At 47.7% G+C, this 27973-nt stretch overlaps 1 protein-coding gene across 1 annotated transcript in view; it reads right to left on the bottom strand.

Annotated features, from left to right (window-relative positions):
• The window catches only part of RAB5A (RAB5A, member RAS oncogene family), a 105371-nt gene that overhangs the window by 63146 nt on the left and 14252 nt on the right, over nucleotides 1-27973 (bottom strand). Inside the window, exon 2 of the mRNA XM_085630458.1 lies at nucleotides 6596-6853. Coding sequence (XP_085486584.1) covers nucleotides 6596-6758 — 163 coding nt within the window. The 5' untranslated portion in view covers nucleotides 6759-6853. The remainder of the gene's footprint in view (nucleotides 1-6595; nucleotides 6854-27973) is intronic.

The following is a 27973-nucleotide window of genomic DNA, read 5'->3' as shown; positions in this document are numbered from 1 at the left end:
CGCATTATCAAACATCTACACGGCCCCTTTGATCTTGTTGACCACCTCTTTTGGTATTGAATTTACACCTAATGCCGACGACACTCAGTTAATCCCGTTGTTGGATAAAGACTCCATTGGTTCCAAGATCAACTAAAAAAACAGTTTAACAGAAGTTATCCTGTGGATGCACACTAACCATCTCAAGTGCAATATCGATAAAACCGAGATTTTGCTTCCAACTCCTTTGCCCCGGCCCTTTGGTGGCCCAATGATACCCCTTCACCACCTCCTTCGGTCCAGGTCTTGAAGAACCTTGGTGTAAATTTTTATGCCCTAATGTCTTTTCGCCCACAAGCTATGGCAGTAGCTGGAACCTGCTTCAGCCTCATAAAAGAATAGAATGGTAATACCTTCCACTAACTAACTTTTGCCTTGATAACATCTAGAATGGACTACTTCAATAGTCTGAAAACAGGATCTTCAAAACAAATCCTGCAGAAACTCCAGGTAGTGCAACACTCTGCGGCCAGACTGGTACTCAAACTCTCTTGTTGCGCCTCAGCAGCCCTGAAAGTACAACAATTGATGTCAGTAAATAAAAGGCTTCTTTTTAAAAACTATTTTATTCATCTTCAGAGCTTTTTGAGGGCCGGACCAAAATACTTAATTTCAAGAGTCATTCATTACATGACAACACGGCCTCTTAGGTCCTCACAAGCCAACCACTCAAAACCCCTACGTACAGACTTAAACTCAAGCAGGAAAATCTTTTACATTTCTGGGCACTAGGGCTCGGAATTAGCTCCCTAGGGAGTTAAGATCTATTGATTGAGAAAGGATTTTCAAACTGCAGCTCAAGACATTACTGTTTGGCATCTCTGAAACTTTATGCTATTCACTAATTCTCCGATGCATTCTCCCACAAGATTGACTAAGTGTATGCAGCCAAATTCAACTACCGCTTAGAGTCAGGATGCTCCTTTGAGAGTGGCAGCGCCCTTTATAAGTACAACATTCATTCCTTCAAGGCACTTTTATGTCCATCACCACCCCCTTTTGTACCGCTTTGTTCGCCATAAGTTGGCAGGGTATGCTCAGACGTGAGTCCCTTGCTCACTTTGCCACTGGATTCAAGCAAGCCTGGCTGAAGACGGCTGAAATGCCAGAAACCGGTCCTAGGAAGCTTGTTTCCGGTCCAGGGAAGGCATGGCTTGCCAGTTCGGGCTGGACTGTTCCCATGAGGCACAGGGTCAGACTGATTTGCATATGGCCTGTCTGAACTGGGGTGGCAGAGTGGGCTAAAGAACGGTGATGGATCAAACCCAGATCTGTTGACTGGGTGTGAGTGTTTGATTGGTTCTGATGCCCCGTCCATCACCACCCCCTTTTGTACCACTTATGTCCGTAGCCTGAGGTTCCTAGTCCAGACTGGACTACTGGCTTATATCAGCTGATGCCAGCCCATGGACGGCACGAGTCAAACACCTACTCAGGACCTTATCAGATCATTCACCGTTGGTCCTTGAATTGAATGTCCCAGGTCAGACACACAGGGCATTATCCTGGAGACTCAAGTGGAACACAGAAAAATAGGATATTTAAATATGTAATCCGCAACAATATAGACATATATTGCTCATTAAACAGGCATGCAATAGACAGTCCCACAATGCTATGGGAGGCAATCAAGTTGGTCATCAGGGGAGCGTGTATTGCCAAAGAAGTCCGGGACTTGAAACCCATTAAGGCCCGACTGGCAAAGCTGAAGACAGAAGTAAAAAGCCCTTACATGAAATATGAAACAGAAGGCACTAAAGAAACACTAGCAAAGGTGCCCTCCTAACTTGATAAATATCAAGAAGTGACAAACAGCTAAACCAACAAAGAAACAAAAGCCAGGCTTTGTGGAGAGGATGATAAGCCAAGCAAAACATTAGCTGCTCTCCAACGTCAGCACAGAGTGAGCTCAGGGATCTAAGAAACTCTCGGGGATCTAAGAAACTAAGGCAGCAAAGGGACCACAGGTGCAATAACCAAGCCAAATAACAGTGTTCCACAACTATTACACAGATCTATACCGTGCTAAAGCTACACTAGACATGACAGATCGGACAGTGTCAAAGACACCAAAGCACTCACATTGCTAGAACTGGTACACAGGAGGTAGCTAGATGAGCTCATCACTGCTGAAGAAATGAAATGTAATACAAAGCTTGCCTAATGACAAAGCTGCCACACCTATGGGTACTGATACAATCCTATAAAGATCACGCATCCCAGTTAGCCCTAGATTGAGACGTTCACGACAAAGCCTTTCAAATGGCAAAGCCTTCCAAAATGACAAAGCCTTTCAAATGACAAAGCCTTTCAAATGACAAAGCCTGCCCCATCCCTCAGAGGGGATATGAAAATAACCAACTCAGCAAACCCCAGACAAGACAGATGACATCGACCCTTGTTGTTAATAAATGCTGACAATACGATTTTAGCCAAAGATCTGGCCAATCGCATACTACCTCCCCTAGTCATGCCATGTATTGCAACTGGCCCTCAAGCAGCGTTTTCCCTCTAAATACGTAGCTATATATTACCACAAAATTGCCTGGAGAACCCACTGTCCAAATCCATCCCCCTACCACTTTTAACCTTCCCTGGTAATATATAGTTATGTATTTAGAGGGAAAACGCTGCTTGAGGGCCAGTTGCAATACAGGCTTGGATTAGCATATCTGTGGCATGAGAAGCGGTTGAACACAACGTCTTACGTGTGATTTACCATCAAAAATAAATGAAGTTATTTTAATGTCCTGGAGTACATGGATTAATTATTTTTGAATTTGGAAAGGAAAAAACTGTCCTGTGAAAGAATCGCTGTGCGTCTGTGAAAGGAAGAAGACTATGCCCCTACTTGGATGATGTTTAACCAAAGCGTGATACCAGGGTAGATCATGCATTCCGGGCTGCACATTAAACAGTTTCCAGCTTTGAATACATTTAATCAAGCATGAAAAAACAGGTGTGCACTGTAGCACTAATGTAATGGACTTGACAGATGCACGCCGTGTACTGGAAGGAGCAGTTTGGGGAGCTGAAATGCCAAGTATGGTCTGATAAGAATGTTTGAAGAGAGGTTGTTTTGAGAGGAGCCACCATGAGCTACAAAGTAAAGTCTTGAAAGAGGATTTACCTTTGCAAAAGCCATTTCAATTGGTAGAACCCCTAACCAAAGGAAGAGGGTGAGGTGGTAAGTGGGTAGGTTCTGGTCTGATGAAGTAGATACAATCTTGAAGGGTAAACACCCAGAGGATGATTCCTGCGGTCTTAGTTCAGTGAGTTAACACCCATCATGAACCAGTTTGCAGCCTTATTTTCACATTATCATCTCTAGTTTTGTCATCAACACCAATATGAGGGATCCACTTTTTAGGTGCCGCCTACGCGCCGCGCATGCGCTGCATAGGAAGACCTTTCGCTGTTCTGCTCTTTTTCGAAGCCCATATTCGTGCTTGTGGCAGCATCCACCTTGCGGGAGCGAGCCACAAACACGAGTATGTGTTTCGAAAAAGAACAGACTGCGCGCGCGCGCACGGCTCCCGGGATTGTTGTTAACGGAGGGCAGCACATCCCATGTTCCTTCCTTCTAGCTAGCCACTGTTGATAACCTCTGCCTGAAACCCGCTAATCCCTCACTCCGAGAAAGCATCACCGTTAGGATTACGGAAATGTCTGGTCAAAGAGCCTCTAAGCCGTTCAATGCTCTTCGGGACCCTCTGCTTCCTCACACACAGCTCTAAACTCCTCTCGGCCACGCCTCTCTCCTGTCTCCCACATCCTCTCTCTCACTGTGGAACTCTCGCCTCCAGGGCTCCGTTTCCCCTCTCAGCCATCCCTGCAGCTCCCCTCTTCCCCGATGTCCTCCTTACTCTAGGGAACTCCGTCCGTAAGAGAGGAAGGATTCGGACCTCCTCTCCCCTCCATTCCCGAAGCTTGCCCCTTCCTCACCAGTCTCTCACGGCCAAGGTCTGATCCCTCACTCCCTCCCTCACACAAGCCCTCGCCGCTTCAGAGTCCCTGTACTCCAGAAGCATCCTTCCCTCCGTCCTCACTGCGTCAAATGGAATGCAGATTCAATGGACTCCTGATAACAAGTGGTGCTATGTGGCGGGTCGCTACTCAAGAATGGATGCCACAGGCGGGGCATAGATTAAACTAAAATCCGGTCCCTGTTCAGGTGTGGTCGTTGCAGCAGACCAAGCCAAATTACTGACCAAATAACTTCAATAGTTTATACTATGGCTGGTCAATCTTCACAATTTTAATTGCTTCAGCCAAGTCTTTTACATATGTACTACGAGAATGAAACCATTTCTCAGACCACTGAACACCATTATTCAAGGAAACTAGGAGCCATGGAGCACCCGCCGGAGGCAGACCATTTCCTGTAACTGGCTCACTGTATGCTCGCTCTGGAACCATGCTACAACCTATGCCTAAAAGCTATTAAACAAGCAGCTAGTTTCACAACAGCCCAAGGCAAGGGATAAGAGGACTTCACCCCATGAATTACACCACTGTTTCCACTAATATTTTCTGTGCACACTTCTTGAGGACATGGTTTGAAGGCATAGAAAGGACAGCGCTAAACAAAGCAAAGAGTTAAACGTTAAAAAGCATTGGCAAAACAAATAGGTTTTGCATATGAGAAAATACCGGCGCTGTGCAACATATTTAAAAATAATTGACAGCAGCGCACGCTGCTATACCGCATGGCTCAAACCAAATAAAAACAAAGCGCTGTGGCACGGCCAGGGTGTACCGCAACATAGCTCTTTTTTTTTTTGGTTTACTTTAAGCAATGTTACACTGCATCACTTACTGCTGTGAAACATCTTAAAAAACATATTAACAAAGCCAAATAACTCTGCTGGACTTATTTGGCTTTGTTAATGTTTTTTTTAAAGAGTTGCACAGCAGTGCAACTGCAGTGCAACATGACTCAAAAGAAATAAAAATTAAGTGGTATGGAGTGTTGACAGAGTCATAGCGCTTTTGTTTGTTTACTTTAATTCATGTTGCACAGTTTGTGCACAGATATGGCGTTACGGTCAGAACTGGTGCCTGCGGAACCAGGTTATAGTCTTTGTGTCGGCTCAAAATCCTGTGATTCTGGGCCAATGACAAACTCATCGTGCCTAAAAATGAAAAAAGGAATATGCTCTTGTGTAAAGTAAATGGTGCTCATGTAAAGCACTCCAATACCTTCGGGCAGAGTTTACGTTATAAAACTGCAAAAGTAAAACAAGCATTGGCATAGCCAATAGGTCTCGCCTTTGGGACCTTATAAGTGTTTGGTTATCCAGCACAATATCCTTGGTGCAACAACATCAACTGTTGCATGGCTAAGCACTTATAAGGTCCCAAAGGCGAGACCTATTGGCTATGCCAATGCTTGTTAGGATTTGCAAGAGGAGCGTTCAGCATGGGCTTACCAGGGAACAAACAGAGCCACTCACATTTCCTATGTGCGTTCTTGAACACCGACCTAGGCTTCTCCAACTTAACAAAAGGCATACATCAGGTTATGGTTCATCACAGACCAGACCTTAATGTGAGATCTATTTACATAGTGTACATTGTGTCATTGTTAAATTCCTGCAGTACTAGCACACAATCTAGAGCTGCAAGAGAAAGAAAATGAAGTGGCAATTAAGTAACTTGCACAAAAGACTCAGTGTCTCTAAGTTGAGTTTTGTTTTTACATACTTGCAGTGACAGAAAGGAACCTAGTTTCTAAGACAAAAAAGTCTAGCTACCCTTGTTTTAATACTCGCAGGATATTACAAATATCAGTTGTATATCCAGTATACATTTTGCAGCATAGTGGCTTTTACATCTTTACACTTTAATCCCAAGCTGCTGTTGTGAGGTTATCAACATTCAGACTGGATTACCATCAGAGCATGAAAGTTATTAGTGAAGAGATGCAGACATTGGAGTAAGTGATAGAACATCTATGGAAGCATTCATACAGGACTGACCAGCCCAGGAAACTCCTTGTACAGTTGTGTGAGATAGTAGTTGCATGTTGTACATTTAATGTTGACCAGTTAGCATAGGAGAGCGGGGTCAGTCATACATACAGAATAGCTAGTTTCAATATAGAAAATGTGGGCAACATGTACTTTACCAATTAACAAAAGCGTTAATAAAAGTAAATGATCTTGAAAAAAAACCCCTGTGACACCCATCTGTCCCCCTTGTTCAAAGTTCCACTTTTTAAGAGATTACGTCAGCCAAACGTTTCGAGGCTAGGATGAGAAAAGGAGTACCAGAAGACTCCCACTCACACAAACATCAAATATATATTACAATACAAAGTTTAATACAGCAATGGTGAAAAAATGCACCAAGGCCACAGAAACAAAAAAAACTGCTTTGTTACACACAGAACTTACTACAATTACAACACGGGTTCAACGTGTTTGAAAGTATTTGACTGGGGATGAACAGGACCAGCAAATAATCCTTTATATTGTCCGCTAGGGTTTTATTACGCTGCTAAGCAGCTTTTCATCAACTGCAGTATCACACCACGGTCACAGTGTTTGCTCACCTCCAATAGTACTTTCTTGATATTCATGAAACTGTCCCTTCACAAATCGCAACACTAGACTTGACTTGCCAACTGCGGACTCTCCCAGGAGCACTAGTTTAAACTGGCAAATTTTATTCCCTGTGTTTGGCCCGTTAGGTCTTGACGCTCCTCGATTAGCCATGTCGTAAGGTGTCAGCTTGCCTCTTCCAGAAAAAGGAATAAAGATTTAACCAGTATTCCAATTTTATCTGGATCCTTTCTTCTGTTGTTGTGTACCTACAAAATCAAAACAAAAAACAACATTATTTGAGCATGACAAAATGACACAGAAACAACAACATATACAAAAATTGTGGTAAGAAAAGAAAAAACTGAGATTTAGGAACAAATGTTATCACAATCATAAAATAATTACATTTTTAATATGCAGTAATGGGGATGGTGAATAGATCACATTGGCCTATAGAAAATGAAAGGGTCATGAAAATAATTTTTGCGTAATCGTGAAATGGGTTAGATCACCGATCTTTTTTTTTTGCACTATACGTCAAATAGATAACTTCTTCAGATTTTCCAGCAAGCTTTCAGCTGGGAAGCATGGACAGACAGGGATAAGTAAAGTGGTACTGGGAGGAGACGTTGGTCTCCAGCTTGTTTCATTCCTCTTTAATATTGCACTTCTGGTGTTGTAGGACCACTTACCCCCATTTCATCTGGCACTGTCCGGGCGGTCTTGCCTTGTAAACCCGAACTAGGGCTGCACTTCATCCTTGGCCAATAAGTTGGTGTACTGTAAAGCTAGGTAAGTCAAATGTTTTTTTTTGTGCCTCATTCACCTCCAACTGCAGTACACCCACCATTCGTCCATAACCAGGAAAAGAAGGTCAAAAGAAAAGAACCTTCAAGTCCTCGAGCGAGAAAGGATGGCCACTGTCCACATAGTTAAGTTAAATGTTGATCAAACCTGAGAAAGTACACTCAAACCTACTCAGACACCTTCCACCACTGGGCTTGCCCTGTGAGAATGCTCCTTCTTTTCAATACTACAACCGGACCATATTTTCTCAAGTAATTTACCACTTTCACAAAAACAACCACTTTGGCACTTCGATATCTCCACTAACAGTGCATTCTATTTTATTGTAGTCCCCACAAAATTTCGAAATTGCTTAGAATGGTATTAACATCTTCCTTTACTGTGTAGTTCCTTCCCTACCTTTTCTTCTCCTTGTGGTCCATTCTGCATGTTCAGGAGCTGATGGGTCTCATTCACACAGTGAGTTAACAAGATAGAAAGGTATCCTCATTACAGAGTCATGAACTCTTACCACAGTAAGGAAATGAACCCTGTTGCCCAAACAAAGATCAATCACGCAAAGTGCACAACACAAAGACCAATTGTTCCAGTGTCAGCCAAGCTCAACTTCTCTAAAATCCCTATCCAATCTCTAATAGCATTTTTTAAAGCCTTCCTAATGCCCATTTATCAATGCCTTAGAGGCACAGAATCAATTACCAGTTCCACTATGGCACACTCGCTAGTTACAAAATAAATGTGTATTTTGTCTTGCGTTGTGGCCTTGTGCTGGATTGAGAACGCCCTTCACATCGTAAACAGGCATGTTTACCTGCCCAGAGTACCCCAATGACTGTGAAACTGGTATCCTGAATTTTGCTTTCACCCCGGTGTCATGTTAATCTAGCATATACGCAGACGCCTAGACCTGTCCCAGTGAATGTGAGGGTCACAACCTGTTCTGTGACCTGCATGGGCGCATCAAGCATGCTCTATTAGTGGGTACTTAAAGCCTGTCAGTGTCCTGGATGCATCAATGGTGGCAACATAAGACAGTTCTTTATGAATTTTTGGTGTGACCAGACCCATCTCTTTGTGACCAGGAGAGGTGAGCCTAATGGAACCTCTCGTTCTGCAGTTATGTTAAGATCACAACCTTGTGAGTGTCGAGTGAATGTGCATCCACTTAAAGTGCAAGATAAACATATAAATAGTAAGACGTCTGTGTATTGTGTGAGCCTGGCTGTTGGGGCAGTATGATCCATTGCAGGTGTCCCTAGTCTTAATATGGAACAGGATGGATGATGAGAACAGCTTTTCCCAGCATTGGAAGTTTCTGCTCGCATTCCTGCAACTGGAGGGTGGAGATCCAGACAAGGAAGTGAAAGAGGACAGAGATATGGCTTCCCTTAGAGATTCAATGATGCCCCTCCTAGCAGAGGGCTGCTGGTTAATTCTTCCTGACAGCCATTTGGTGGGTGTTAGGGGCACAACTAAAATTACTGTTGTTCAAGGTGAGGATGTTTCTAGGGAGCGCCTTCCCTTTTGCTTCCACTGATAACTGCTTGAGGAAGACCGATGACAGCCAGATACATAGAACTCACACTTCATTGAGCCCATGTTTTGAATGCTCATGCTTGCAGCTAGTCCAACTCTTCCAGCTGTGAGAGACATAATTTTCCACAAAGGTTGTGTCTTCGAATAGCCAGAAAATGACATTTAAAAGAGAACCAACCTAAACTGGTTGTGGAACCTAAGATAGATTCACATGTCCTGTCCGGAAAATGTGTATAAAAGTGTAATCCACACCACCCCACCTTCTTCTTGCTCCAAGATCATCATGACTAAGGAAGGGAGTGCTTCACAGAGTTCTCGAAGTACTGCTTTGTAGCCAGGGCTAGGTTTGCATGCCAGCCAGAGTCCCCACCAGTGAGGGGACATTACTTGAAGTATGCGCCACTAACTGGAGAGCCTCATGGAAGCACACCTGCCTGCTCAGAGAAGGAAGGGCAGTGCCCGCTGATGCAGGAGCACACACTGTCCATGAGGAGAAGTCAGCTGTGTTCTTGGTGTGTGGTGCACCTAGAAGTTGCTTACTGCTCTCTGGAGGGAAGCCAGGGATTACCCAAGTTGTGAGAGATCTCCTATTGTGCGGCCCCTGCAGTGGACTAAGTACATCAATCCAGACATTAAACAATCTGGCGCTGTTCAACACCTTCCTGCAAGGCTTGATTCCCCAAAGCATCCCACAGAGAAGCTGATGTCTTGGAAGCAGGAGCCGATCTCAGCTAGGTGAAAGCAACAGCCCAAAGAAGCACAACCCCCAAGTGAATACAGCCTGGCGCCTGCAACTGTTCGAAGAAGCATAACCCTTATGTGAAGCCCAGAGGCCGCAACTGTGCTACGAGCACCTGTCGGATCTCTCTCTGGAGAATGCATTTGCCTGTACATGCGCCTACCAAGCAGTCCTGCCGTGCTGCTGCCTGTATTTTATTGCTCATGGAAGAAATGCTGTTGGAGCAGTATTGATCCAAGTGACGCTCTGGTCTAGGGTGTTGGGAGGAGATGGGATGGGATGGGTGGTGCGGAGGGCATTGATCCATGTGCCCTTTGAGACTTTGTTTCAGCTGACGTGGGATGGGTGTTGACCACACTGGAGGAAGAAGTCCATGAGCTAGTAATGTTGAAGTGGATGAAGGAGTGATCTCTCAAGGTGAGTTCCATGGAGTGGCTGTACCTAATTTGGTAGCTGAAGATGAGGGTCTAGTGTGTGGCCTTCGGTGTACGTGGGGTTGTGGACAAGTTGGGTGAGTTCAAGGTTTTTCATGCTGTCGAAGCAGTTTGTAGCGGTAACTGACATGGAAGCTGAGGATGCGGAGGAAAATGTAGCTGTTTGAATTTATGGCGAGGGAGACGAAGTTACAGAAAGCTGGACGCGGTCCTGGAGGACGATAGGCGAGGGTGCCCCTTATGGTAGTTTTGCTGTTAGAAGTAGGTGTGTTTCATGGCGGAGGTTATGTCGTCATATGGTGGTGCATTGGATGCATTTGTTGTGTATGATGGCAATCCCTCCCCCAGGTTGGTTGATGCGGTCGGTGTTCTTGTATCATTCGGGTAATGTGGTGGCGATGTCGGGCGCGGAAGTGGGATTGAGGGAGGTCTCAGTGAGGAAGAGGACACCGGTGTGAGGGTGGAGATGAGATCCCAAATCTCGGTGGTGTTTGCACAGTGAGCTTGTGTTGAGAAGGGCGCAGGGTGGGGCTGTTCAGTTGGCTGGTTTGTGTGCTGTGGAAGTGGGTGCAGATGAAAGACCCTACCGTGGAGGTGGGTCGACGCAGTGGGCGTGTTTGTTTCGGTGGTCGAGGGTGTGGAGCTCTGTGATGGTGCATCTTCGGGGTGCGGAAGGGTTAGGGATCAAGGTGCTGGGCGCGGTCAAGGTGTGGACGAGCGCAGACAGGCTTGCCTTCGGCACACGTCTACTGTGCAGTCACGCTGCGGCCTGCATTAAGTAGGTCATGTTGCGGGCAGGGATTCTGTTGGTAGGAAAACGGTTATCAGGAAAACCCGGGCAGTGGTGGTGTCACTGGAGCAGACTGGAACAAACAAGAACTGGAGGGCACAGGCAAGTGGCAGGCTGTGTGCCCAGGGGCCTATTGATGCGGTTGTACCACGGCCTGCATTAAGTATGTCCTGGGGTGGACCGGGTTTCTGTTGGCGGTAATAATGGTGATTGGGAAAACCCAGGCAGCTGCTGTATCTTTGGATCAGGCTGGAACAAGCAGGAACTGGATGCCACACAAAGTGGCAGGCTAGGTGCCCAAGCCTACAATCCTATATTATATTGGAAGAAGGGGACAGAGAAGTGTGTGTTGAAATGAGGTGGAGGGGAAGTCACCGTTACACTAGAACTGAGCAAACTTGGAAGAAAGGGCCACAGTAGCCCACTTTTAAGTTTGGTCATCCTACAAATCTGGTGTAAAGTTTCAAAGAAAAAATAGCGAAGTAAATGGGCTTTTTCAGCAGGACACAGTTAAAATAACAAGCCTCGTCAGCAGAAAATGAGGGTTCTCATATCAGAATGGAGGAAAATTGACTTTCTTAGAAGCCAATAGATAAGGTAGCAGCATTTGAGAATGATAGCCAGTCCCAATGATGCACTAGGGTCAGTGCAGACAAAGTTAAAAGATGCAGGCAGGAAGCCCAAGCGTATGCCTAACCGGCATTTGTAACATCAAATTTGGGAGAAGTAAACAAATATATATTATGAAAATAAAAAATAAATATATTGATAAAATATATATATATTTTTTAATGGCAAATGTACAATCCAAGTGGAAAGAATTACAGAAATGTTTAAATAGGTAAGAAGGAAAGTAAGGGAGCAGGAGAGGAAATGCCCCTAGGAGGAGAGGTGCACAATTGCACTGCTGTTTTGGTTGGATGCCGCCATATTTCTATAGTTAAATAAAGATGGCATTACTTTGCCTCATACATTTTAGTGCTCGTCCACCCCCGGGTTTGCCGCTACTTCTAAGGGTGGCTCTTTCATGCCTAAAGCTGGGAATTCATCTTACCTGATATGTCCCCCCCTTATGTCCGGTGATTCTATTACTTGGACTACCGACCCAGAGGGGTCACCTTATTGAGGGATAGCTGCAGTTGTGGGAAGAGGCCGACCTTTCTTGCATGAGGGACCTTTATGCAGATGGGCATCAAATTGCGTTGGAGGCTCTGAATGACCCATATGTGCTCCCCCCCCCCCCCCCCCCACACACCAGGGTCAGTTCCTTCTATATGCCTCCTTGAGGTGGAGGCGATGCCTGGATCACACAGGCTTCGGAACCTGTCATGCATCAATTCATCCAAACACTGCACACGATGGGCTCTGGTCGTAGCTATTCACACGGCTCACTAAAGTTCTAATTACACATATGCAGTTGTCTTTACAACCTCTGCAAGATGTTTTGGAGGGCCGTGGCATATCTGAGAAGTGTTTCACGTAACGCCCGCCTAAAACTCATTCAATTCTACATACTTCACAGGGCATACCTGTCTCCAAAGCAGTGGGCCCACACCTTTCCAGGTGCCCCCATCCCTTGCGCCAGATGCAACGAGAATTGGGATGACTCATCCCCTTTGGCTTTGCTTTGTTCGCCCTAAGTTGGCAGGGTATGCCCAGACGTGGGCCCCTTGCTCACTTTGCCAATGGATTCAAGCTAGCCTGGCTGATGACGGCCGATTAGCCAGAAACCGGTCCCAGGATGCTTGTTTCCGGTCCAGGGAAGACATGGCTTGGCAGTTCGGCCTGGACGGTTCCCATGAGGCACAGGATCAGACTGATTTGCATATGGCCATGTCTGAACTGGGGTGGCGGAGTGAGCTAAAGAATGATGATAGATTAAACCCAGATCAGTTGACTGGAGGTGAGTGCTTACAATGTTCAACACTCCGTCCATCATCCCCTTTGGTTTTGCTTTGTTCGCCCTAAGTTGGCAGGGTATGCCCAGTCGTGGGTCACTTGCTCATTTTGCTACTGGATTCAAGCTAGCCTGGCTGATGATGGCTGATTAGCCAGAAACCAGTCCCAGGATGCTTGTTTCCGGTCCAGGGAAAACATGGTTTGGCAGTTCGGGCTGGACTGTTCCCATGAGGCACAGGGTCAGACTGATTTGCATATGGCCATATCTGAACTGGGGTGGCGGAGTGAGCTAAAGAATGATGATGGATTAAACCCAGATCAGTTGACTGGGGGTGAGTGCCTGCAATGTTCAACACTCCGCCCATCATCCCCTTTGGTTTTGCTACGTCCTATAGGACTGACCATAGTTAGGGCCATATTGGATAGAGATTCATTCCCTGTTGGATCAACTCACAGGAATGACTAACATCTCAAGTTGTGAGGTAGCACCTCTGGGCTTATATAAATCAGGCAGGCTTCCTATTTCGACACTCTTTCTGGACTTGGCCCTTATAGTGGCCAAGAAAATTACCCGCTCCTCCGATCTCCAATCAGTGGAGGACCTTGTTTACCCACTGGGCAAAAGCAGTGGAGGTTGCGTTATACAGCGATGAAACTAGGGGACTGTGCTGGTGATCGATGGTCCCAGGATCGTTGGCATTACTCTCTAAATTAACTGATCTGCCTCTGGAATCATCCCCAGAATTTCCTAACACAAGTTCTTGAATTCTACCATGCACCATGAGAGCCCACTCCACCTTTGACTTAGCCCCACTCCACACTATATTGCGCACATTTCCTCCTGGCGATAATGACTACTTTATTTTCTCTACCCCTACCCTATCCCCGACACCCATCTTCCCATGTTCTTCCCACCCTTCCGCACAAGAGGATCATAGATTTACGCACTTGAAGCCCATTTGGACAATTGAGCTCAGTGGATGTTTCTAAATTGCGTGAACGATTTAGTAATGCACACATGTACTTGTGATATGTTGTATGTTTGTTGAAAAACTCTCATAAATGTGTTAAAAAAAAATAAAGATGCCATAATTCATTATTTCGAAGGTATCCAATTACTTCAGAAAGCATCTGTCCTGCAAATTACGATTCTTGAACGTTCCAACTTCGATACTTTGGAGCCTAAACTTTAGACCAGCTGGCAAAGGAAAAACATTACTATTTTGAACACTTTAGTACATTTTCTACATTGAATCAAGGAATTTGAATTTCAAATGCTGCAAGTACCCCTTTACACAACAGATGAGATCCAATTTTAATCATTACAAGCAATGCCCTCCAAAAAGAGCAAACAACGCCTAGTGAACGCATTAACGGTTAAAGCACACATTTGCTGTAATTTAAAAAGGTATCCAGAAAAAGGTATCATCTATTTTGAATTTTAGTACTTGACCCTTTGGGTGCTCATGACGGAATGGTTCCGTCATGAGCCCCAGTACTCCTGTACTCATGACGGAACCATTCAGTCATGAGTACAGGCTCATAAAATTCCTCTGCGGCAGACAGCAGAGGGATTTCCCTTTTTTTTTGCCTTGGGAGGTGGGGGAAGAGTTTTCCCCACCTCCAGAGGCCAATTTTTGGTTTTCCTTGCAATGACGCTTGAGCGCGTGGCGCGCTATTGTCATTGCAACGAAAACCAAACTTAGTTTCAGTTTCACAGTTTCAGTGCTTGTGGAGCTATCTCAGCCCCCTGAGCACCGAAACACATGGAAGAGGTATTGTTGGAAAAGTGAGAATATCTCCTTTCCAATGTTACCATTCCCTAGTGGATCCCTGCTTGGGGATCACCCCACCAGGGATTTTTTTTTTTAAATATACTTAGGGGTGGGGTCTGCCCAGAATGGGTATGCCAATGCCCCCATCCCCCAAAAATTTGCCAGTCTTTCTGCTGCCCCCCAAACCCCCCCCCCCCCGGTGAGGCAGATACCTCACTTCTGTGGGTGGGGCAAGGGTCTGACTGGGAGGAGCCAAAAACATATGGATTAAGAGTGAAGCACAGAGAATTCCAAGCGCTACTTACAAAAAACGTTTTTAGCCAATTCTGCATTGGACACTTACACAAGTGAGGTATCATTTTACTCGGGTGACTGAGGAGAATGCTGTGTGGTAGGACATTTGTGCCAGCACGTTATTACATGCACAAATATGTGGAAAATTTGTTTATTTCGGCTCAATTTGAGGTTTGCAGGGGATACAGGGTAGGAAAGCGTTATGGGATCCACACAAGCCATACCTCGCTGGACTTCCCCGGGTGTCTAGTTTTCAGAAATGTGTGGGTTTGGTAGTTTCTCAAGATGGCCACCGAGCATGGGGCCAAAAATCCAGGCGAGGGCCCCCCCCTTGCAAAACCAGGTTGTTTTGGGATAGGTAATGTTGATGCCTCCTCAATATGTTTTGGGCCCTTGCCTGTCGCAAGTACTTGACCTACCCACGTGAGTGATGTACTATTTTTCTCTGAGGAACTGTGGGGAAAGCAGGTTGTGTGGAATTTTGTGGATCCACGCAGAATCCAGAACTTTCCATCATAGAAATGTGAGGAAAATGTTTTTTGTGTGTGCAAAGTTTGAGGTTTGCAAGGGATTCTGGGTAACAGAACCTGGTGAGAGCCAGACAGGTCATCCCATCAGGAGTCCCCTGGGTGTCTAGTTATCAAAAATGTATAGGTTTGCTAGGTTTCCCTCGGTACTGGCAGAGTTAGGGTTCCAAATCTACAGCTAGGCACAAAAAAAGTGTCTGTTTTCACTGTAAAAATGTGGTGTCCATGTTGCGTTTTGGGCCGTTTCCTGTTGCGGGCACTAGGCCTACCCACACAAGTGAGGAACTATTTTTATTAGAAGACTTTGGGGAATGCGACTGGATCCACGCAGATTCCAGAACTTTCCATCACAGCAATGTGTGGAAAATGTTTTTTTAATTTTTTACTAACTTTGAAGTTTGCAAGGGATTCTGGGTAACAGAACCTGGTGAGAGCCAGACAGGTCACCCCATCAGGAGTCCCCTGGGTGTCTAGTTATCAAAATATGTATAGCTTTGCTAGGTTTCCCTAGGTGCCAGCAGAGCTAGGGTTAAAAAAAAAAAAAGGTCAGTTTTCACTGTAAAAAATGAAGCGTGTCCACGTTGCGTTCTGAGCCGTTTCCTGTCGAGGGCACTAGGCCTACCCACACAAGTGAGGTACCATTTGTATCGGGAGACCTAGGGTAACACAGAATTGTAGAGAAACTGTTATTACCTATTGACTTTCGATGCATTTCTGCCTGCCAAATGAAAGACAATGTGTAAAAGAAGAAGTCACTTTGAAAAATGTCCTATAATTCTCATGCTTGTATGGGTACTCACAATTTTGGAAATCTGCAAATAGCTACTGTTTCTAAACTCTATATTTTGTTCCAATTTCAGAAATACATAGGTGTCTTTCATCTTAATGTTTCACTATATACATACTATATATATATATATATATATATATATATATATATATATATATATATATATATATATATATATATATAGATAGATATATATATTCCCAAATTAATTGATATATACCCGGTACATAATAAAGAACCATTGCAAGACGCTGATCAGTTATTGGCTCTGTGTTCGTCGGGTTCTTGGTGAACCTACAAGTCCTATATATCCCCACAACCAGAAAGGTCCAGCGGATGTAAAGGTATATTGCTTTCAAACATCTGTCATAATTAGAAGACATCACAGGTGAAAACGTCGGCACAAAAGGCTGTTTTATTCAACTCATTTTCAATTTTTCCTATTTTCAACTGTTTCTATAAAGAATCCTTGAAGGATTTACATAAATGACCCCTTGCTGTATTGCAGAATTTTGTCTACTTTTCTAAAATGTAGTTAGATCCATTGTTCCTTTCATACCCATTTCTACAATTAACTGGAAGAAGGATGAAAGCAGCAAAAATAGGCTATGTCCCAGTAAAATGCCAAAACTGTGTAAAAAATGTTGGTTTTCTGACAAAAGTCGGCGAGTTCCTGAAAGCTGGGAAAATAGTGATTTGAGCCCAACAAACTCTTTGTGGATACCATTTGCAGGAAAAAAACACAGACGCTTTCATTTACAGCACTTTTTCCCCCCATTTAAAAAATAAAATAAAAAATGTAGCTGTATTTTGGCTAATTTCTGGGTCCCCTCCAGCAGAATCCACTACCCCTGGGTACCTTTAGAATCCCCATGATGTTGGAAGAATAGGACACAAATTTGGTGTGGGTACCATATGTGGTCAAAAAGTTACAGGGGCCCATGAGCGAACTACCTCAAATCGCCAAATAAAAGCTTAGCACGGGGAGGGGGAGGGGGGCTAGCATAAAAGGGGTTAAGTGCCCCATTTTCAAAAAATGTGTAAACACGCACACAGTAACGTTTTATTTCTGTGATATTGGGAAACATGCTGAGAAAAGGGGTTTTGGTAGATGCATGCCCATGAATCCCATTAACAAGGTGGAAACAGCAAGCTTTATTCTTTAAAAAGAATATATAAATAGCATTGGGAACCCCCTCCTCTATTGTTCCAAATAAATGATAAAGTGCAGTATGTAGTGAGGCAAGGCGTTGCAATATTAGCCTCAGGTTTCCGCTCCTACTATTAACTCACCCACACTGTTAACTCACCCACTGTTAGCGCATACCGTGTGTACACAACAGACCCGCCCATGTTTAAGACTCAGGTACTGCACAGTATGTCATGCAACCAAGAATACCATGATTACATTGTGGATTTACAGTTAATCGTCCACAACAGCCGTTACATCAAGGCTTACAGAGCTCTCACGTTCTGGCATATTTACACGCCTAAAAACTGCCCTGGTCATCGACCCCACCGCCTTACCATCCAGTGTTCCACAATGAACTACTGTAGGCTACTACATCCCCTTCCTGTCCACCATTATTCCATGCCGTGCATCCTGGTAGAGTGATAAAGGTTGATAGAGAGTATCTCAACAGTAAGGCCTTGCCCGGCACAATATCCTCCTGTACGTTTACATGCCCTCTTTGGATCCATCATCAATTTTTTTCATCACTCACAATGTCTGACTATCTCAAGAAACCAGGTTACAATCAACAATGGCACCAGCATATTAACCCGCACTAAGACAAGTGTCTTGCCTGCTAGTTCTGCATGCAGGTTTGCTCACATTTAACACAATGCACACCCAGAACCTTTATTTTCAGAAAGGATTTGATCACTGACTGCGCAACAGTGGTGAAGCAGAAGAATACGATTACTTTAGAACCCTGGTGGCTTAGATTTCCTTTTCCATCCAGAAAGAAAAATCACTTTATCCCCAATATGATAATTTGGCACATGCACTACGATGGACCTTGGTGGCCTGACAGAAGTAGGGCACTCAGGTAATGATCTGTGCATGACCTCAAAATACCTTGAACCCGGAAAAGTAATTGCAGAGGGACTGAAACAAAACCATACATGCTGGTGATTTGTTTGTTCTCTTCCGTTCACAGAAGCAGATAGTGTTCCTCCTGGCACTTCAGATCTTCCAGCTTGGCCTAAGCTTCCAATGTCTGCTTCAGTAGTTTGAGAACAATTACTAATGTTGCTGTATCAGTGCCTTCCAAGTACGGAATTGTTAGTTCAGTTTGGTCTATTCTTTTGCTGACTTTATCTTACCTCATTTAGATATGTTCCACCTTTCTGAATAGCAAATTCAGCTTGGTGTTAACGCCAATCTGATTTTCTTTTTTTTGCTAAATTTGGTACTCATCTCTGTTTTCTAGCCAGAACGCATCTAGCAGTCTCAATTACATTATGGATAGAGGGTTTTGTTACCTTATTTGTATCTTTCCAACCACGGAAGTACTACTTCAATTTCTGCTTCTCCACATTTCCCATTTCTATCAAGAACTGTACATACAATTCACACTCAGATTGGGTCATGTATGTACAGTTCTATACGTGTGCACTGCGATGATCTCCTGTAAAATGTGCATCATAGTTTGAAGTGCTGCACTTACATTAAACAGTTTTATCTACAGGATGCAGCCTGGCAGCCAGTCTCACACCTCTGTCCCTTTAAGACTCACAAAACTTAAAGTTGGCCATGCCTGCTTTCAGAGCCGCGTGTTGGCTGAATCCTTAGGTGCCTCTGCATTGCAGAGCTCCCACAATGCAGATTCCCAGGCTCACCAATCTATAGCCCAGATACTCCACAGCTGAGCACAGATTGCAGGTGAGAGACAATGTCACCGAGGCAGATCCTAGGCATCTCCCCACCTGCAGACGACCAGCTTCAGAAGTATAGTGATTCCAGACAGAACAATTATACACAGTGAAACAAAGCAGAAAGTCTCATCCGTCCAGGCATGCTCGCTTATGCATCTCCACACCAGTCCGTGAAGTTGGTCACCTTTCTGTAGAGACTAGGACAAAGGTGCCCAGCCTTCCAGCATAAGATGACCAGCAGGCTCTGTGGTGGCAGGATCAATGCTAGCCAGAGTACTTCAGTGGTGGTCTCTTGCCACCACAGTTTAAAACGGAGAAGCTGAGGCGCATCCATGGAAGAGAACAGCATCAGCAGATAACTGGGCACTTCAGGTGCCCAGTAAAAAGCATTTTCGAGCAGGATGGCCAATCATTTATGATAGCGCCGTAGAGATTCCATAGAAACAGCCATCTTGGCATGTGGCACTTTAGCACTCCTCTGATTTTTCACGACTACTATTTTCCTGTTAAAAGTTCTGCTTTCTCCAATTCAAGACTGTTAGACCTGTCAGCCCTTTGGGTGGTCCCTCCTCATCATTATTTATTTTGTCCCACTTTTGCCTCAAACCCTGTTTGAATTTTTCCTTTTTGGGAACCACCAGACTTTTTCGTGTTGCTGCAGATTCAGGGAGCCATTTTAGCTGCCCCTGAAACTTCTGTCTGAGGGCCTGGAGCACAAAATGGTGGCCACCTGTGACATCACCAGCATCCACTGGAACCTGCTAGCACCTTCCAGAACATTCCAGAACCCTGTGACAGTTGGAGGCGGTTTAGAATGTTGGGAAGCTAAGAGAGAGAGTTGGCAGTTGGAGCTGGCAGTTGGCACCTGACTGGTGAAGAGTGAGCAGCAAAAACCTGAAGGAGGAAGGAGTGAAGCAGCAGGGGTGGAAACTTGTGCCTGGAGTGGGGTCCATAAACCCACCCTTGATACTAGTCCCTACTGACTGAGCCCAGCCTGGAGCCCTGTGTGGGAAGAAGTCAGAAAAACCATCCTAAGGACCTGGACAGCAGGAACAGGCCTTGGAAACAAGAGAACAGCAAGATCCTGACCTGGAAACTGGTTTCCCTGGAGTCCGACGTCGAGTAGCCTGAGACCCGGAGCCCGAGGTGGAGAAGCGGCGCCGACTGGAAAGCAGACGTCGTACCCGGAGCCGCCAGAGGTCGAGAGAGGGCGCCGTCAGAGGTCGTGAGGAATACCAGAGGTCGAGGAGGAAGTCACCCGAGGTCGAGTGAGCGGCGTCATCGGAGGAGTGAAGTCCGCCCTCCGGAGTCGTCGGAGACCGAGGTGAAGTGTAACGGAGGTCGGGAGTGAGGATCGCACTCCGGAGTCGCCGGAACCTGTGAGAATCGTGCCGGAGGTCGGGAGTGGAGGTCGCACTCCGGAGCCGCCGGAAATCGACATCGAGGCAAGGCCGGCCGACGTCATCGAATCCGAGGTCGCCATCGGACCGGAGCCGCCCGAAGTCGACACCGAGTAGAGACTGCCCGACGCCATCGAATCGGAAGTCGAGATCGAGCCGAGGCCGCCGACACCGAACCGGAGCCACCTATCGGCGTGGTCAAGAACTGACATTGTGCCGAGGCCGCCGACGTCGAACCGGAACCGCCTCACGGCATCGACACGACTCCAGCGGCGTCGGAGCATCAGAAAAAGGGCAGTAAGTGGAGTAGAGGGCACCTAAGGCCCTGTGGAGACCTGAGAGACTGCTCTAAGGGGCTAGGGAGGTGCTGGAACCAACCTGACTGTGCCAGGGGTGAGCTGGGACTAATCTAGAGAAGTTGTGTGGAGGGAGAGAGCCAGGTCTCTGGTATTTCCCCCCCTTTATCCACCTCAGTTTAGGCCTCAGCCTTGTCAAAGCCAGGGAGTAGACCCCCTCAAGCCTTCCACATCCCCACAAGCTGTGCCTGGGCCAAATCAGCCCTTAGGAATTCAAAAGTGATCTGATTCCATGAGTGTCACTGTCAGCTTTTAAGTATTTATTAGGGGCACTGTATTTATTGTATTTAACCTATTTATTGTTTCACTGTATTTATTGGTCCACAGTATTTATTGATGCACAATATTTATTGGTTTACAGTATTTATTGCCTCAGAATATTTATTTGCCTGTATGTATTGCACTTATATTTATGTCTTCATTATTTATGATCACCCCTATTTATTGAATCATTAAGCCAGTATTTATTTGACCTGCACTTTCTAAAAGTTTGTATATTGTGATTGTTATTTATTTTCTTCAATCAGCAACTAAGAGAAAAAGAAGATAAAGAAAGATATTTTCATAATTTTTACGGTGTAGAGTCGTTTTTGGAACGGATGCACGCATGGTTATTGTATGGGTATGTCGTATGCTTAGCACGGAGCCTGATTCCTGACCACTCGAGCCAAGCTACCACAGTGTGTCCGGAAGACCACCACCACCCTTTCAGAGTGGGAGTGTGGTTTTCCAACATAACTTGGTGTTCAGTGGTGGGATTGAGCTGTGCCTACGTATACTCAACAATAACTGTGGGTAGTCCATAGGCCTACACCGGGAGTTTTCTCAAAGCGGCCTTCCTAATTGTGGGTTTTTGTTTTTTTCCCAAATTTACTCTGGTGGTGGGAGGAGGTATTATTAAAGGTACCCCCCTGCATAGTTACTGCACAAAACCTGTCCTCTAATCTGAGTGGGCGAGATGGAATTTGTACTAGAAAATCTAGAAACGTACACTGTGGCCCAACTCAGGGAGTTTTGCCAGCGGGAGGGGGTGTACTGTCCCCCAGGAGCAAAGAAGGGTGCACTCCAAACCAGCTTAAGGGCTTGGGGGGAGGCACGCCGAGAAAGCAAGGCTGAGGAGGAGGACAGGGATAGAGAGCCTGACACCGAGGGGGCTGAGATGTACCAACCTGAGGTGGGGAACCTGTCAGCGGGGCCCAGAACCATTTCTAGGAAGGGCAGCAGTGCCTCTAGCGGTGGCTTGTCTGAAGTGGAGCTAACAGACCGGAGGGAGAAAAGACAGCTCACATGGGACTTAGCAAGGCTGGAAAAGGAGAAGGAGGAGCAGAGGATGGCCTATGAATTACGACTGAAAGAAATAGATCTTCAGATCTTGAGAATCGGGGCACAACCTGTTCCTAATGGTGGCAGCCAAACCCAAGAGATCACCAGGGAACCTAAACCATACCTGCCAAAGGACATAGTAGCTAGCTATGGAGTGGGCGACGATATCGCCAAGTGGCTAGCGGCCTATGAGGTCTCGTTGAGGGCCCATGGGGTTCCAGAGAAGTACTGGGGAGGGGGATTGTACAAGTACATGCCTCCAGCTGGTAGGGATGCATTATTGGCCCTCGAGGAGGATGAGCAGACCCACTACCCCACCATGAAACTGGCGCTCATCAGAAAGTTTGGACTAACACCCGAAAAGTACAGACAGAAGTTCAGGGGTAGTCACAAACTGGGCACACAGAATTGGGTGGACTTCCTGGACTATGCAAAGAAGGCACTGGAAGGTTGGATTCAGGGCAGTGAAGTGAGGAACTACGAGGGGTTGTTTGACCTAGTACTGAAGGAACACCTGCTCGAGAAATGTTTCCCTGAACTGCGGCAACACCTGGTGGATAGCAAGCTGACCAGTCCCCGGAAGCTTGCTGAGGAGGCGGACATTTGGGCTAGTACCCGGGTGTCCACAAGGGGGACTGGAGGGGATACTCAAAAGGCCGGACAGGGCGCCCCCCAGAAGAAAGAGGGAGGGGAAAAGAAAAAGGAGTTCTCCAAAGGCCCCCAAAATAACTTCCAAGGGAAGGGAACAGGATTCACCCCTAGGGCTAACCCACCCAGAAACCCTAATCCTGGCCAGAGTCAGCAGCCAAGGGTTGTCCATTGCTATGAGTGCGGTGGCGTTGGACACTATAAAGGAGATCCGAAGTGCTTGAAACGACCACCCCCTCCCACTGGAGGAAAGACCCCCGGAGTAGCAGGTGTAGTGCTCGGGGAGGAGATGCCCTTAACTAAGGGAAGGGAGTGGGCGGGTGTCACTTTAGTGTCCCTGGGAGAACGGGAGATGGTTCCTAAGATCCAGGTGCCCGCAAATACCGCAAAGTATGGGCAGTGGGTCACCATCAACGGCCAAAGAGGGGAGGCTCTGAGAGACACAGGAGCCAGTATGACTATGGTACGTAGTCAACTGGTGTCTCCAGAGCAGGTAATTCCCGATGTACTCCACCCAGCCGCGATGGCTGACGGCAGAACAGGCCACTATCCAGTGGCCGAGGTTCCCTTTGAATGGGGGGGGGTTGCAGGTTCACTTCGAGTTGCCGTAAGCCCTGCCGTGCCAGTCGATTGTCTGCTGGGGAATGACATGGAGCACAACGCTTGGAAGGAGGTGGAATACCGGACTCACACCGAGATGCTGGGTACACCTGATTGGGCCTGTGTTAGCACAAGGTCCGCGACTACCCGAAGAGGGAGTTCATTTCGGCTGGAGCCTGGAACAAAGGCCCAGTCAGCTGCCAGTCAAGGGAAGAACCGAGGACAGGAGGAGCCTGCCTCGGCGTCCCCACCCCGTAGGACGGATAGGCCACCGGAGGTGGTGGACCAGGAGTCTGCGGTGGGGGACGTTACCAACCTGGAGGACCTACCCATCCCGGCCGAGTGGCACGTGGAGGGAGGCCCGTCCAGGGAGGAATTCTGCCAGGGCCAGAGGGAGTGCCCTACCCTTGAGGGGCTGAGGCGACAGGCCGAAGCCCAGGCAGCAGGGAACGTTGAAGGGAACTACAGTGTTTACTGGGAGGATGGCCTCCTCTACAGTGAACCCAAGGCACCCCTACATGGATCGTCACGAGCCTTGGTAGTCCCTCAACGTTATCGAGCCTTCCTTCTGGAGTTGGCTCACGAGATACCATTGGCAGGACACCTGGGGCAAGACAAGACCTTCGCCCGTCTTGTCCCACACTTTTATTGGCCTCAGATGAAAGTGTCGTCCGATACCTACTGCCGGACATGTGTGTCTTGCCAAGCCAGTGGGAAAACAGGGGTGAAGCTGAAAGCTCCCCTGGAACCACTTCCTGTCGTTAGCACCCCCTTTGAAAGGGTGGGCATCGACATTGTGGGTCCATTAGATCCGCCAACTACAGCTGGTCACAGGTTTATCCTGGTTCTGGTGGATCATGCCACACGGTACCCAGAGGCAATACCTCTGAGGACCATAACAGCACCTGTTGTGGCTAGGGCCCTGATGGGAATCTTTACCCGAGTGGGTTTTCCCAAGGAAGTTGTGTCCGACAGGGGGACCAACTTCATGTCAGCGTATATGCGGGCGATGTGGAAGGAGTGTGGAGTGACATACCGGTTCACCACTCCTTACCACCCCCAGACCAATGGTCTGGTGGAGAGGTTTAACAAAACCTTGAAGGGCATGATCCGAAGTCTGCCTGAAAGCCTGCGGAGGAAATGGGACGTCCTCCTACCCTGTTTACTTTTTTCCTACAGGGAAGTGCCACAGAAGGGAGTGGGCTTCAGCCCCTTCGAGCTTCTGTATGGGCACCCTGTACGTGGACCTCTCAACCTGGTGAGAGACGGATGGGAAAGAACTCCCAGAAAGCTTCCCCAGGATGTGGTGAGCTACATGCTGGCCTTCCGGAGCCAAATGGCTAAGTTGTGGAAGCAAGCTTCTGACAACTTGGAAGCCAGCCAAGCAGTGATGAAGGCGTGGTATGACCACAACGCTCACCCGGTGGAGTTGGAGCCTGGCCAGAAGGTGTGGGTGATCGAACCGGGAGAGCTTAGTGCCCTCCAGGATCGCTGGTCAGGACCCTTTGAGGTGTTGGAGAAGAAGGGTAAGGCTACCTACTTGGTGGACCTGAAGACCCCTCGTCAACCCCTGCGGGTGCTGCATGCCAACCGCCTCAAACCCCACCACGAGAGGCCCGAAGTCATCTTGATGATGGTGACTGACGGAGGAGAGGACGTGGAAAGCGAGCCTCTCCCTGATCTGTTGGCGTCTCAAGAGAAGGATGGGTCGGTGGAGGGAGTGATTCTCTCCCCATCTCTAACTCCTGAACAGCAGGAGGACTGTCGCCAGGTCCTGGGGCAGTACTCCTCGTTGTTCTCCCTTGTCCCGGGTAGGACTCACCTGTGCGTCCATGACGTGGACACAGGAGACAGCCCACCTGTGAAGTCCAAGATCTACCGGATGTCAGACAAGGTGAAGGCCAGCATTCATAGTGAAGTCACTAAGATGCTGGAGCTAGGAGTGATCGAACCTTCTAGCAGCCCCTGGTCCAGTCCGGTGGTGTTAGTACCAAAAGCTGCACCACCGGGTGCCCAACCAGAACTGAGGTTCTGTGTGGACTATCGGGGACTGAATTCAGTGTCCTAAACTGATGCTCATCCGATCCCTAGGGCGGATGAATTGATTGACCGGCTGGGAGCTGCCCAATATCTAAGTACCTTTGACCTTACTTCTGGGTACTGGCAGATCTCTTTGACTGATGGAGCAAGGGAAAGGTCAGCCTTCTCCACGCCCAATGGCCACTACCAGTTCTGTGTGATGCCCTTTGGGCTCAAGAACGCACCTGCCACGTTTCAGCGCCTGGTAAACCAGATCCTCACCGGAATGGAGAGTTTCTCTGCTGCTTATCTGGATGACATAGCCGTCTTCAGTAACAGCTGGGAGGATCACTTGCGTCACCTGCAAGCTGTTCTCCAGGCCCTGAGACAAGCTGGATTGACGATCAAGGCCAGCAAGTGCCAGATCGGGCAGGGGTCGGTAGTGTACCTTGGACACTTGGTGGGTAGGGGAGCGGTGCAACCCCTCCAGGCGAAGATCGAGGCCATCATGGCCTGGGAACCCCCCCCAAGACACAGACTGAGGTCCGAGCATTTTTGGGCCTCACGGGATACTACCGCCGCTTCGTGAAGGGGTACGGTACCATCGTAGCCCCCCTCACGGAGCTCACGTCCAAGAAACAACCTCGACGGGTAGTCTGGACCGAGGCTTGTCAGCAAGCCTTTGAGAGATTGAAGAAAGCCATGTGCGAGGCCCCGGTCTTAAGGGCCCCAGACTTTTCCAAGGAGTTCATTGTCCAGACAGATGCATCAGAACATGGCATTGGGGCAGTGTTATCGCAACTCAACGAAGAGGGTCTGGATCAACCCGTGGTCTTCCTATCCCGGAGACTACTTCCCAGGGAACAGAAGTGGAGTGCAATAGAGCGTGAAGCCTTTGCAGTGGTATGGGCTCTGAAGAAGTTGCGGCCATACCTGTTTGGCTCGCACTTCCTGGTTCAGACCGACCACAGACCCCTTCGTTGGCTGATGCAAATGAAGGGGGAAAATCCCAAGTTGTTGAGGGGGTCTATTTCCCTACAGGGAATGGACTTTCAGGTGGAACATCGGCCTGGAGTGGACCACGCCAATGCAGACGGTCTCTCAAGGTATTTCCGCCTTAGTGATGAGAACTCCCAAGGGGTTGGGTAGCTCTCCCCACTTTCAGCTGGGGGGGACGCGTGTTAGACCTGTCAGCCCTTTGGGTGGTCCCTCCTCATCATTATTTATTTTGTCCCACTTTTGCCTCAAACCCTGTTTGAATTTTTCCTTTTTGGGAACCACCAGACTTTTTCGTGTTGCTGCAGATTCAGGGAGCCATTTTAGCTGCCCCTGAAACTTCTGTCTGAGGGCCTGGAGCACAAAATGGTGGCCACCTGTGACATCACCAGCATCCACTGGAACCTGCTAGCACATTCCAGAACATTCCAGAACCCTGTGACAGTTGGAGGCGGTTTAGAATGTTGGGAAGCTAAGAGAGAGAGTTGGCAGTTGGAGCTGGCAGTTGGCACCTGACTGGTGAAGAGTGAGCAGCAAAAACCTGAAGGAGGAAGGAGTGAAGCAGCAGGGGTGGAAACTTGTGCCTGGAGTGGGGTCCATAAACCCACCCTTGATACTAGTCCCTACTGACTGAGCCCAGCCTGGAGCCCTGTGTGGGAAGAAGTCAGAAAAACCATCCTAAGGACCTGGACAGCAGGAACAGGCCTTGGAAACAAGAGAACAGCAAGATCCTGACCTGGAAACTGGTTTCCCTGGAGTCCGACGTCGAGTAGCCTGAGACCCGGAGCCCGAGGTGGAGAAGCGGCGCCGACTGGAAAGCAGACGTCGTACCCGGAGCCGCCAGAGGTCGAGAGAGGGCGCCGTCAGAGGTCGTGAGGAATACCAGAGGTCGAGGAGGAAGTCACCCGAGGTCGAGTGAGCGGTGTCATCGGAGGAGTGAAGTCCGCCCTCCGGAGTCGTCGGAGACCGAGGTGAAGTGTAACGGAGGTCGGGAGTGAGGATCGCACTCCGGAGTCGCCGGAACCTGTGAGAATCGTGCCGGAGGTCGGGAGTGGAGGTCGCACTCCGGAGTCGCCGGAAACCTAAGGAGAGGAGCACCGGAGGTCGGGAGTGAGGATCGCACTCCGGAGCCGCCGGAAATCGACATCGAGGCAAGGCCGGCCGACGTCATCGAATCCGAGGTAGCCATCGGACCGGAGCCGCCCGAAGTCGACACCGAGTAGAGACTGCCCGACGCCATCGAATCGGAAGTCGAGATCGAGCCGAGGCCGCCGACACCGAACCGGAGCCGCCTATCGGCGTCGTCAAGAACTGACATTGTGCCGAGGCCGCCGACGTCGAACCGGAACCGCCTCACGGCATCGACACGACTCCAGCGGCGTCGGAGCATCAGAAAAAGGGCAGTAAGTGGAGTAGAGGGCGCCTAAGGCCCTGTGGAGACCTGAGAGACTGCTCTAAGGGGCTAGGGAGGTGCTGGAACCAACCTGACTGTGCCAGGGGTGAGCTGGGACTAATCTAGAGAAGTTGTGTGGAGGGAGAGAGCCAGGTCTCTGGTATTTCCCCCCCTTTATCT

This window comes from Triturus cristatus, chromosome 10 (assembly GCF_964204655.1).
Source record: "Triturus cristatus chromosome 10, aTriCri1.1, whole genome shotgun sequence".
In the NCBI taxonomy this organism is placed as follows: domain Eukaryota; kingdom Metazoa; phylum Chordata; class Amphibia; order Caudata; family Salamandridae; genus Triturus; species Triturus cristatus.
The sequence above is the reverse complement of the archived record's forward strand: the minus strand, read 5'-3'. Positions and strand labels throughout refer to the sequence as shown.